The 13,378-nt window shown below is 45.1% G+C and overlaps 1 protein-coding gene across 6 annotated transcripts in view; it reads right to left on the bottom strand.

The window, feature by feature from the left end:
- The window catches only part of IPPK (inositol-pentakisphosphate 2-kinase), a 77,287-nt gene that overhangs the window by 55,122 nt on the left and 8,787 nt on the right, over positions 1–13,378 (bottom strand). For all 6 annotated transcript variants that reach the window (XR_005027069.2, XR_005027070.2, XM_057498438.1 and 3 more), the window contains 3 exons: positions 11,141–11,207; positions 9,747–9,868; positions 8,365–8,454 (listed from right to left, as the gene is read on the bottom strand). Coding sequence is in view for 4 of the 6 variants with exons in the window: in XM_057498438.1 (XP_057354421.1) it covers positions 8,365–8,454; positions 9,747–9,868; positions 11,141–11,207 (279 nt within the window). In the remaining 2 variants the exon portion in view is untranslated. The remainder of the gene's footprint in view (positions 1–8,364; positions 8,455–9,746; positions 9,869–11,140; positions 11,208–13,378) is intronic.

The raw sequence follows: 13,378 nt of genomic DNA, 5'->3' as shown, positions 1-13,378 counted from the left end.
AAAGCTTTTCCTCTGAGATTTGGAACAAGACAGGGATGCCCACTCTCCCCACTGTTATTCAACATAGTACTGGAGTTCCTAGCTATGGCAATTAGACAAAACAAAGAAATACAAGGAATCCAAATTGGTAAAGAAAAAGTCAGACTGTCACTATTTGCAGATGACATGATATTGTACATAAAAAACTCTAAAGACTCCACTCCAAAACTACTAGAACTGATATCGGAATTCAGCAAAGTTGCAGGATACAAAATTAATACACAGAAATCTGTGGCTTTCCTATACACTAACAATGAACTAACAGAAAGAGAAATCAGGAAGACAACTCCATTCACAATGGCATCAAAAAGAATAAAATACCTAGGAATAAACCTAACCAAGAAAGTGAAAGACCTATACCCTGAAAACTACAAGACATTCTTAAGAGAAATTAAAGAGGACACTAACAAATGGAAACTCATCCCATGCTCTTGGCTAGGAAGAATTAATATCGTCAAAATGGCCATCCTGCCCAAAGCAATCTATAGATTCAATGCAATCCCTATCAAATTACCAACAGCATTCTTCAATGAACTGGAAAAAATAGTTCTAAAATTCATATGGAACTACCAAAGACCGCGAATAGCCAAAGCAATCCTAAGAAGGAAGAATAAAGTGGGGGGGTGATCTCGCTCCCCAACTTCAAGCTCTACTACAAAGCCACAGTAATCAAGACAATTTGGTACTGGCACAAGAACAAACCCACAGACCAGTGGAACAGAATAGAGACTCCAGACATTAACCCAAACATATATGGTCAATTAATATACAATAAAGGATCCATGGATATACAATGGGGAAATGACAGCCTCTTCAACAGTTGGTGTTGGCAAAACTGGACAGCTACATGCAAGAGAATGAAACTGGATCATTGTCTAACCCCATACACAAAAGTAAATTAGTAATGGATCAAAGACCTAAATGTAAGTCATGAAACCATAAAACTCTTAGGAAAAAACATAGGCAAAAATCTCTTGGACATAAACATGAGCGACTTCTTCATGAACATATCTCCACAGGCAAGGGAAACAAAATCAAAAATGAACAATTGGGGCTATATCGAGCTGAAAAGCTTCTGTACAGCAAAGAACACCATCAATGGAAAAAGGCATCCTACAGTATGGGAGAATATATTCATAAATGACAGATCCGATAAAGGGTTGACATCCAAAATATTTAAAGAGGTCACGCACCTCAACAAACAAAAAGCAAATAATCCAATTAAAAAATGGGCAGAAGAGCTGAACAGACAGTTCTCCAAAGAAGAAATTCAGATGGCTAACAGGCACATGAAAAGATGCTCCACATCGCTAGTCATTAGAGAAATGCAAATTAAAACCACAATGAGATATCACTTCACAGAAGTAAGGATCGCCACCATCCAAAAGACAAACAACAACAAATGTTGGTGAGGTTGCGGAGAAAGGGGAATCCTCCTACACTGCTGGTGGGAATGTAAACTAGTTCAACCATTGTGGACAGCAGTATGGAGGTTCCTCAAAAAGCTCAAAATAGAAATATCATTTGACCCAGGAATTCCACTTCTAGGAATTTACCCTAAAAATGCAGCAGCCCAGTTTGAAAAAGACAGATGCACCCCTATGTTTATTGCAGCACTATTAACAGTAGCCAAGAAATGGAAGCAACCTGTGTCCATCAATAGATGAATGGATAAAGAAGATGTGGTACATATACACAATGGAATATTATTCAGCCACAAGAAGAAAACAAATCCTACCATTTGCAACAACATGGATGGAACTAGAGGGTATTATGATCAGTGAAATAAGCCAGGTGGAGAAAGACAAGTACCAAATGATTTAATTCATCTGTGGATTATAATAACAAAGAAAATAACTGAAGGAGCAAAACAGCAGCAGACTCGGGGTGGGAGAAAGGGGAGGGCTGTACAACACAGAGAAGACAAGTAGTGATTCTACAGCATTTTGCTATGCTAATGGACAGTAACTGTAAAGGGGTTTGTGGGGGGGGACCTGGCATAGGGGAGAGCCTAGTAAACATAATATTCTTCATGTAATTGTAGATTAATGATAACAAAAAAAAAGAAAAGAAAGAAAGAAAAAAGGGATTACTCCCTGATAGGATAAAACTAACTGTAAATCAACGATTAATGCATGCTTTAAATATCCTTAATTTTGACCATTTAAAGGGTGTCAGATGATCAGCTATGGAAATACAGTTTTCTGATAATATTCCTTTCTCTTAAAAAAAAAAAAAAAGCAGTTCCTGTGTGGTAATCTCCAATAAGTTCTTCACAATGGTATAAAGGGCATATCAAAGTGTGGGCAAAAGGTTTGTTTGTGTTTATACAGAGGATCAAAGCCTAATTTGTCTACCCAGAAAAAGAATTAAGATACGATATGAAGAAGAACTTCCAACATCAACATCCTCTGGAAGAGTCATTCCAGAAGATGATCATCAAACAGCTTCAACAAAGATCCTGGCGCTGTTGCAGTTGTAGCTGCATTCATCCCAGGGGTTCCTGGACTTGCCATTGGAATGAAGAAGGAGATATCTAAGCTGGCCTGTGCATACAGTAAAACAACAAATTTGACTGGATCTATACTGTCGGAACTCAACCAAGAATTAGGAGAAGTGCAAGTTGCAGCGCTCCAAAATCTTTCGACTATAGACTATCTACTGTTAAAAGAACATATGGGATGTGAACAGTTCCCAGGAATGTGTTGTTTTAATTTGTCTGATTTTTCTCAAACTATTCAAATTCAGTTAGACAATATCCATCATATCATTGATAAGTTTTCACAAATGCCTAGGGTGCCTAACTGGTTTTTTTGGTTTCACTGGAGATGGCTGGTAATTGTAGGTCTGCTTTGGTTATGTAGCTGTATTCCTATTATGTTAATGTGTGTATGCAATTTAATTAGTAGTTTAAAACCTATACATGCTTATGCTACTCTACAAGAAGATATGTCAAAGAAATAATCAATCTACCCATGTTTTCTTCCGTCTGCTACTTCTATAGCTTTTATTCTTCCTTCCTAATTACAACCCTTTAGTAGAATTCGTGCCTCATATCGAAAATTGCCGAGTATCATAATTCTTCCAAGTGGTAAAGGTACCTCAAGACAAATGCTGGGCATAGAAGCCACAGGGCATAAATCTGCAAAGAAGTAAAAAGCTAACCTTTTCAAACAATATTGCTTCTCTCTCACTTGCCAACTTTACATTTCCCTGTATGGCCCTGGAAGATGACTGGTTAGCCAGAGACGGGTAAGATTCCTCAAGGGAGGAACAACCTAAGACAGGCACAATCACAGGGGGCCGTCAGGTGAAAAATTGGGGATCAATAGAGGTGATGCTTAGAACCTCACCCCCCGCCCCTGTTTTGAGAGAAATCTTCTGCATCCGTGGATGTTTTGTTGCCCTTGTCTAGCTTGGATTAATTCTTAGTGTACAGGCACACACCTGATCATCTACATTTGCCCTCTTACAGCACTAAACTATGTTTTCTACCTTTATCTTGCATCTATCTACCACTTCAGCATTTTATTAAAAATAATAATAATAATAATAAGGGAGAAATGTGGGATTCACATATAAATCAAGTATAAAAATCAAACGAGTATTTATATTTGACCTGATTGTTTATAGTTCATAATGCGTGATCAGAACCGAAAGTTTCTGTGATGACTGCCCTTGCACTGTTCACCATGTAAGAACTTATTCACTATGTAAGAATTTGTTCACCATGTAAGAACTTGTTCGTTATGCTTCAGAAGATTGGAGACTGTTGAGAATTAGGCTTGGGGTTGATTAATGATTGTGCATTGAGTCCCCTATACAGGATTTTATTGTTGTTAACAACCATTTGATCAATAAATATGAGAGATGCCCTCTCAACAAAAAAATAAATAAAGAAAAAAGAAAAAAGAAAAAGAAAAACAGCAGCAGACTCACAGAACCCAAGAATGGACTAACAGTTACCAAAGGGAAAGGGATTGGGGAGGATGCGTGGGAATGGAGGGATAAGGGCGGAAAGGGGGCCTTATGATTAGCATGTATAATGTGGGGGGGGCATGGGGAGAGCTGTGCAACACAGAGAAGACAAGTAGTGATTCTACAGCATCTTACTATGCTGATGGACAGTGACTCTAATGGGGTTTGTGAGGGGGACTTGGTGAAGGGGGAGTCTAGTAAACATAATGTTCCTCATGTAATTGTAGATTAATGATACCAAAATAAAAGAAAAAAAAAGAAAAGGAACCAAATAGAAATTTGACAGCTGAAAAGTACAATAGCTGAAATCAAAAAGTCCCTGGAGGAGCTTGCCAGAAAACTTTCGGTTCTGATCACGCATTATGAACTATAAACAATCAGGTCAAATATAAATACTCGTTTGATTTTTATACTTGATTTATATGTGAATCCCACATTTCTCCCTTATTATTATTATTATTTTTTTTAATAAAATGCTGAAGTGGTAGATAGATGCAAGATAAAGGTAGAAAACATAGTTTAGTGCTGTAAGAGGGCAAATGTAGATGATCAGGTGTGTGCCTGTACACTAAGAATTAATCCAAGCTAGACAAGGGCAACAAAACATCCACGGATGCAGAAGATTTCTCTCAAAACAGGGGCGGGGGGTGAGGTTCTAAGCATCACCTCTATTGATCCCCAATTTTTCACCTGACGGCCCCCTGCGACTGTGCCTGTCTTAGGTTGTTCCTCCCTTGAGGAATCTTACCCGTCTCTGGCTAACCAGTCATCTTCCAGGGCCATACAGGGAATTTCCCTAGGGCTCAGCAATTCCACTCCTAGGAGTCGCACAGAAGAACTGAAAGCACAGCGGACTCTAACAAGTGAAGGTACATATGCTCAGAGCAACACTATCCACGCCAACCGAAAGGCGGGCACAACCCACGTCCACAGGAACAGCAGACAGACCAAGTGCTGCCCTGCGGCAGAACCTCTCCACCCGCAAGCGGCCCAACAGGCTGGCACAGCCGGCAGCGTGACAGGCCTCGCCATCATCATGCTCAGGGAAGAGGACAGTCGCGGGAGAGCACACAACGCCATGCGTCTGTTCCCATGAGATCTCCAGGCAGACAGATCGGATGGGGGTTGCCAGGGGCAAGTGAGAGAGAAGCAATATTGTTTGAAAAGGTTAGCTTTTTACTTCTTTGCAGATTTATGCCCTGTGGCTTCTATGCCCAGCATTTGTCTTGAGGTACCTTTACCACTTGGAAGAATTATGATACTCAGCAATTTTCAATATGAGGCACGAATTCTACTAGGAAGGAAGAATAAAAGCTATAGAAGTAGCAGACGGAAGAAAACATGGGTAGATTGATTATTTCTTTGACATATCTTCTTGTAGAGTAACATAAGCATGTATAGGTTTTAAACTACTAATTAAATTATGTTACTAATTAAATTATGTTGCCCACTCCGGCTACTTCTACACAACACTGTGCTGCAAGTTCCAGCCAGAATTAGGGAGGAAACGAAGAAAGGGCATCCACATTCAGAAGAAAGAAGTGAAATTCTATTTTCAAATGGTCGTATCATTTATCTAGAAAATCCTAAGAAACAACAAAAAATTAGAGCAAATAAACAAGTTCATTAGCGGTGGCAGGATAAGAGATCAATACACAAAACCCAACTGCACATCTCACCTCACACCCACTAACTAGGATGGCCCCTCTCACAAAACAGAAAGGGGCAAGTGCTGGTCAGGATGTGGGGAAATTGCAACCCCTGTGCACTGCTGTAGGATGTGAAGTGCTGCAGCCGCCACAGAAAACTGCAGGGAGATTCCTCATAATTAGAAACAGAGCTACCATGTGATCCAGCAATTCCACTCCTGGGCATATACTTAAAAGAATTGAACATAGAATCTCAAAAGATATTTGCACGTGGATGTTCACAGCAGCATTACTCACAACAATAGAAAGGCAGACACAGCCTGAGAGTCCACTAGTGGATGAATGGATAAACAAGATGTGGTATGTGAACACTACAGAACATTATTCAGCCTTAAAAAGTGCTTAAAAAGCCTTAAAAATGTGGAGTGCTACTCTTAAAGTAGCAACACCTCTCAAACCGATTTACAACACCTCCCAAACCCTATCAAAAATCCCAGGTGGTCTCTGAAGAAACTGAGAAGCTAAAGACATTTAAATTGGAAAGGAAGGAGTAAAACTCTATCCACAGATAACAAAATCCTATATATAGAAAACTCCAAAGAATCTACAAAAAAAAACCACTAGAGCTAATAAAAAATTCACTAAGTTACAGGGTACAAGATCAACACACAAAGATGAGTTGTGCTTCTATACACTAGCAATGAACAATCCAAAAAGGTAATTAAGGAAGCAATTGCATTTGCAATCACATTTACAATATTCCAAAAGAATAAAATACCTAGAAATAAATGTAACCACGGTGGTGAAAGATTGTATATTGAAAACTACAAAACATTGCAGAAAGCAATTAAAGAAAACCTAGAAAAGTGGAAAGACAGCCAGGCAACAACATGATTATAAGACTTAATAGGACTTAATAGTGTTAGATGGCAATACTACCCAAAGGGTTTACAGATTCCTGCAATATGTCAAAATTCTAACAGCCTTTTTTAGCAGAAATGAAAAATCCAATCCTTGAAAGATACGTAGTTGTAAGGGGCCCCAAGTAGCCAAAACAATCTTGAAAAAAAACAAAGCTGGAGGACCAAAACTCCCTGATTTCAAAACCTAATACAAAGCTAGTGAATGAAAATAGTGTTCTACTGGCATAAGGACAGACATATGGACCAAAGGAATGGAATAGACAGCCCAAAAATAAACCATCACATAAGCTGCCAAAACATCTTTAATAAGGGTGCCAAGATCCTTCAATGGAGAAAGGACTGTTTTTTCAACAAATGGTGCTTGGACAACTGGACATCCACCTGCAAAAGAATGACATTAGACCCTTAACCTCACACCATATACAAAAATTAACTCAAAAATGGGTCAAAGATCTAAATGTAAGGGCTAAAACTATACAACTGTCATTAGAAAACAGGAAAAAAGCTTCATGACCTTGGCGTAGGTAAAGATTTCTTGGATATGAGACTAAAAGCACAGGCAACAAAAGAAAAGGTAAGAGTTTATCAAAATTAAAGATTTTTGTGCAGAGGACATTTTCAACAGAGTAAAAAGGCAACAAACAGAATGGAAGAAAATATTGGCAAACCATGTATCTAATAAAAGATTAATATCCAGAATCTATAGGGAACCCTAAAACTCAACAACAAAGAAACAACCGAATCCAAAAATGGGCAAAAGATTTGACATTTCTCCAAAGACATACAAATGGTGAATAAACACATGAAAAGATGGACAATTCAAAAATGGGCAAAATAGACATTTCTCCAAGACATACAAATGGCCAGTAAGCACATGAAAAGGTGTTCAATATCATTAACCATTAGGGAAATACAAATGAAAATGACAGTGACATCCTCAAGCCCATCAGGATGGCTGTCATCACAAATGGACAACTTCAAGTGCTAGCCAGGATGCAGAGAAATCAGAACTCTCATACATCCCTGGTGGGAATATAAAATGGTGCAACTGCTGTGGAAACAGTTTGACATTTCCACAAAAGGTTAAACAGAATTTCCCTAGGGCTCAGCAATTCCACTCCTAGGAGTCGCACAGAAGAACTGAAAGCACAGCGGACTCTAACAAGTGAAGGTACATATGCTCAGAGCAACACTATCCACGCCAACCGAAAGGCGGGCACAACCCACGTCCACAGGAACAGCAGACAGACCAAGTGCTGCCCTGCGGCAGAACCTCTCCACCCGCAAGCGGCCCAACAGGCTGGCACAGCCGGCAGCATGACAGGCCTCGCCATCATCATGCTCAGGGAAGAGGACAGTCGAGGGAGAGCACACAACGCCATGCGTCCGTTCCCATGAGATCTCCAGGCAGACAGATCGGATGGGGGTTGCCAGGGGCTGGCGGGACAGGGGATTGGAGAGGACTGCCAACAGAGACAGGACTTCTTTCTGTGATGAAAATGCTCTGGAATTAGGTAGTGGTGATGGTTGCACAACTTGTGAATATACTGAAATCCACTGAATTATGTAATTTTCACAGGTGAATCTTAGGTCTCTAAATTACTTCCTAAATTAAAACCAAAAAATGGCTAAGCATTAACTATTTGTGAAATGAAAAGTAAAGAATAAATATCTATATTTTCTTTTCTCTTCTGAAAACTGCAAGTGGCCACACATTGGGCCCAGCCGCCACCCTGAGCTCTGCGCAGAGGGAAGTGGGCCAGCAGCAGGCTCACCTTGAGGTGCTGGTGCATGCAGTACCGACACACCCGACGCTTAGTCTCCTGCGTGACGTCACTGGAGAAAGGAATAAACCCACATTTTGGCTGCAAAATAAATATGGAAGAAGAAAAAATGCTTAGGGAGAAATCATGTACCTTTAAGTATATATATAAGCAACCTACAAGATGATGAAGTGCAATACCCAGGACAATCAGCAAGGGCTACATAGAAACATCCCCAAAGGCCGCTTTTCTCTTCAGGTTGCAGTGGGAACTGACACCTTGCTCATCGCATCACAGAAACATCTCTGCCGCTGCCTCCTTCTCATGGGGGAAGCAGCCGTACCTCACCTGCTGGCTTGGCAAAGCAGACACAGTGGCTTGGTGTCCTCACTACAGAAAGCAACTGGAAAGTGTCCTGGAGTGCGGAGCTGCCCCGAGCACGTAAGCTCCAGGAGGCAGAACCCTGTGCCCTCTGGCAAGAAGGTGGGGATGGCAGGGCCCATCTGATGGTGGCTAGGCTCCCAGTTCCAGCTGCCTTTGTAAGCCACGGTTTCTGGTCATCATGACACACAAGCTTAAGCTTGCTGTCAGGGCACTGAAAACCATGCTGCCTGCCATTTGTGACACCTGAGACATGCACCTCTGGTTGGAGGAGCAAAACAACAGTCTACACTGAGCACCCAGGCATGAGTGCTCAGGGCCCCAGGTAACCCAGATGTCCCCACAGGGGTTTGGCAGAGGAGGTAGAAAAGGCCTGGGTCATCTGGGAGGCTTCCTGAGGGAGACAAGTGATGCCCATTGTCACCCCTGCCTCAGGACTCCTGGCTGCAACAGACTGGAGCCTTCAAAGTCACACATGCTTCTGTGTCCCTAGGGAGGTCTCTCCAGAGCAGGACAGAAGCCAAGGAATGGAGGACCACCTGGTTTAAAGGGTGACCTTCAAATTGAGCTCTGGTAGCATGGGGTGCAGTGTCACCAAGTGGCTATGGGGGCATGGCTGGACCTAAGGAGGTCAGGGAGCTTGGGGAGCTGCACCCTCCAGGGAAAACCTCTAGGGAGAGTGGAACCTGACCCATTTCCCCCTGGTGGACATTGGCCAGGGCTTCATCCCTGGCTGGCTGCCTGTAGTAACACCCAGGAGCGGGCCACATCTGGAGCCCTGGGGAGCCATGCCCTTCGGGTCTGGCCAGTAGAAGAAACCAGAGTCATGAGGTGCAGCAGGAACAAAGCCGAGTCTGTGGGAGCTGGGGGTGGCCTGGGCCTGAGAAAGGGCCCCAGGGTCCCAGGGAACAGGAGCTGCTATGGAAAGTGTGCTCCAGCAGGTGACTCATGGACTGAGAGCCTGGATCCACCTTTCCCTCTCCCCACACCACTTCCCACTGCCAAAAGTTCACCTTGATCTCTACACACAGAATCGGTCGGTGCTCTGCAAAACGGTAGGTCTGAAGTCTGGCTAAGTTAGGAAGGCACAGAGCATAACCACTGAGAGTGTCCAGGTCCTTATCACAGCGAGATTCTGGAAAACAGCAAGGGAAACCCTGAGGATCGGCACAAGAGAGACAAGGCAGCTTGGTGGGCTTCTGGGGGGATCAGTCCTGCCCCAAGGAGGGCTGGCGGAGGCTGGGGCAGCCACACAGGCAGTCCTGTGCCCATGCAGCCAAGCCTCCACAGGAGCTGATACAGGCATCCTCCTTGTGCCCGCTCACCATCAGTGCTGGAGAAGAGGGCACCATCCGCACGACTCTGGTGGGGGCGGACGCTCAAAGCTCACAGAACAGCTCTGTGGATCCTTCCAGCAAGTGATCAGACCTGAGGTTATTCTAGGGGACTCCCTAACATGCAATTATCCTGAGACGCAGACAGTCTCAGGACTGCTCCATCCTGCCATTCACTTCATCAAGGAGCTCAGAGGAGGGAAGCCGCAGCCTCCCGCTGCTGGCAGAGCGGCTCCCCCACAACGCCCAGACATGTGCTACCTCAGCCCCGGCTTCAAGGGGCTCTTCTGGGCAGCCGCTCAAACGCTGCCTTAGGCCCCAGTGGAGTCGGTGTCCTGCCACTGAGCAGGCTGATGATGAGTCGTTATGACAAGGGGGACAGAGTTTAGTGCCATCAAGTAGTACGGAGCCAACTGCTAATTATAAACTAAAGCGATGACACACAGCAGCACTAGCAGCTGGGCCGCAGAGTCCGAGAGCAGGCGTCAGGCTGATTGGTCCCAAGGAAAACAGCTGAGACGGTCCTGGCAGTGACATGCCCGCAGCCCCCTCCCCCTCCCCGCCCTTTCCCACACACGGAGCTCCGTTCCTTGCTGCTTGCCAAACTGGGAGCTCCAGGGCATGTGTCCTGTTTGCTTCCCACTTTCTAACCAAGAAGGAAGGATGCCAGGTGGGCCACCTGCACACCCTGACTGCCTGGCTGTGGCTTGGAGAGGGGATGGCCACCCCGACAAGAAGACTTCCTGTGACTCAGTCTCTGACTGTGAAGAAAAGGCTTTAACGTGGTTACTGTCGTTACCCCCGTGAGCAAGTGTGGGGTGGGTACTTGAGGCGAGGGTGGAGGCACGTGAGGGAACAGGGAGGGCATGTGAGGGGCACGGGCAGAGAGGGAGGGTATTTGGCAACTGCTGTCCTGAATGGAATTTTGAGCTCCTAGGATTTCTACCCTTGATATTGAAGTTTCTGGCAAAAGAATTGCTCAAAACAGTGTCTACCCAACATGAGTGATAATAACAAACACTTTTTAAATGGAGTATTTTAAATTACAAAGTTTACAAGGTAAAAGACCTTACCTGGTCTCTCAGACTGTATCTTTAAACAAAGTTGTTTCACAAAATCTAAAGGCAGCTGAACAACCTCCTGTAAGAACAAATGTGAAATATTCAGCATTGTGTTGCACAACGTGAATGCACTTTATTCCACAGAAATGCATGCTGAAAAATGTAAAAGTTTATGTGGCCCAAATTTTACCACATTCAGGAAATATTCAGTATGTGGGTTTTAGGGTCAAAGCGGCTCCATGATTTAAGGACCTATTCTGATTACCCAGAGACATGCTGTTTCTCTTCACTGAGAGAGGCCCTCCTCAGAGCAGCTGGTGTCCACGATGGTGGGGACAAGCAGATGGCCACCAGCACCTTGTCTCCCTTTCGTGGTCTGTGGACAGTGGGCAGGGGCCAGAAGCAGTTCACCACCTGCACAAATACTCCCCTCCAGCTTTCTCCTCGGACAACGTCAGGCTTCTCACACCCCCCAAGGAGCACTGGAGGAAAGGGTTAGATTGAGTTACCCACCTCTAGGTGAGGCATCCTGTGTGCCCCTCAGCCACGGGACTCAGGGGGCCCGATGTTCAGTGCATTTGGGTGGAAAACAGAGTAATTTCTCTCCCCTTTGCTGTTTCTTTGCAGTTTTCCTAAGTAAGAGGCTTTGCCTAACCTATGTTGCTCACTGTCTCCCCTTGTTTAGTGTGGCAGAATGCTGACTTCTGAAGAAGTCCCCACGGGACTTAAGAGACCAGCCTAGAATGAGAATGCCCGAGTCCTGCCTCCTACATGCCACACCTTCTCCATCTCTCCCTGTCCCACCCTGTCACATGGACATGCTGGCCCATAGCCACCCTGCCACATGCATGTGCAGGCCACGACTGCGCCATCACATGGGCACACCCATCCTGCCACATGCATGGGGCCCGTGGCCAGCCTGCAGTTTGCTCTGGTTCCAACATAGTTTCCTTGCCAGGCTGCTGTACAACTTAATTCATGATTTTGCCATTTACCAAAACATGCTACAAACTGATAACAGGTGAGTTACTAATAAATTTAGTTCTGAATTAGGTAAAATGAAACAAAGGAAAGGAGTAATTTTTTGAATTTAAAAAATTCAAAACTTAGACCATCTCACAAAAGACCAAGTTTTCCCTTCACTTTAAAGAAACCACAAGTACAAAGTGAAGATTACAGCTGCTGTGCAAGAAAGATAGAGAACCTCATCAAGATCCTCTCACAGTAACACCTTGGCCCGCACACCGCAAGGTCCTGGAGGACCTTCTCCATCTCTCCCTGTCCCACCCTGTCACGCCAGCCAGGCCCATCCCAGGCCACACATGGTGGGCTCCAGATGCTCACTGGCTGGGCAAGGGACCCAGCCTGGCACAGGCGTCCTCGCGGCGTAATGGAGACTTGGAGAGGAGCAGACAGGGTCAAGCGTGAGCCAAAAGCAGCTCGGCTACTCACGCCACCATGCTTACCTGCTGACATGGCCTGGCCTCTAGGTACAGGCACCAGAGTGAAAAGGAAAAGCACACTTCTTTCAACAACCTTAAATTCCTGATTAAATAAGGAACTCTACCTATGTTTTAAGTCAGAACAATGACTCCAGTAGGCATCCTTAACATCAGTTTGCATTACCAACCCTTGATTCAGATTCGCAAGCCAGTATTCACTGTGACCTCCCACCTGATGGCCAGGTGGCTGGCCTGCCCCACACAGCGCATCCACTTAAGGAGAAGCTGGTGAGCCCACCAATGCTCCCACGGAGTGTGACACGGAGGCTTCCCTGCTGACACACCAGCCCTGGCAGGGGTGAAGGGACACTGCGAGGACAGAGCCACCAGCCTGGAGGGTTGAGCAGAGCATCCCATCCAGTCTTCTGGAAGTTCCCTGGGAACACATCCCCTCACTCAGCACCTGGGGGCCGGCCAACGCCTCCGCCATGTCAAGTTCATTTGTGAAGCAGAGGCTGCCCTGTGGCATCCCACCTCGGGGAGCCGAGTCCGCCAAAGAGAGGCAGAAATTCTGAATCCCACTGTGGCCCACTGCCCCTGCACTGAAGGCGCGGATGCCTGGCAGCACAAGGGCAATGAACAGCCTTGCCCCAGTTCCTAACTGCCAGCTGCCCTGGAGACAGACCCAGGCCCGTCCCCAGACGGGCCTGGCAGGGCTGAGGTGGCGCAGCATGAGGTGTGTCTGCTGCTGGGTCTGGGCCTTACCCCGGGACACAGAGAAGGACCACTTCTGGGAGTGCCACTCGGC

The sequence above is a fragment of the Manis pentadactyla genome, chromosome 3 (assembly GCF_030020395.1).
Source record: "Manis pentadactyla isolate mManPen7 chromosome 3, mManPen7.hap1, whole genome shotgun sequence".
NCBI classification, from domain to species: domain Eukaryota; kingdom Metazoa; phylum Chordata; class Mammalia; order Pholidota; family Manidae; genus Manis; species Manis pentadactyla.
This window is presented reverse-complemented; position numbering and strand designations above follow the sequence as displayed.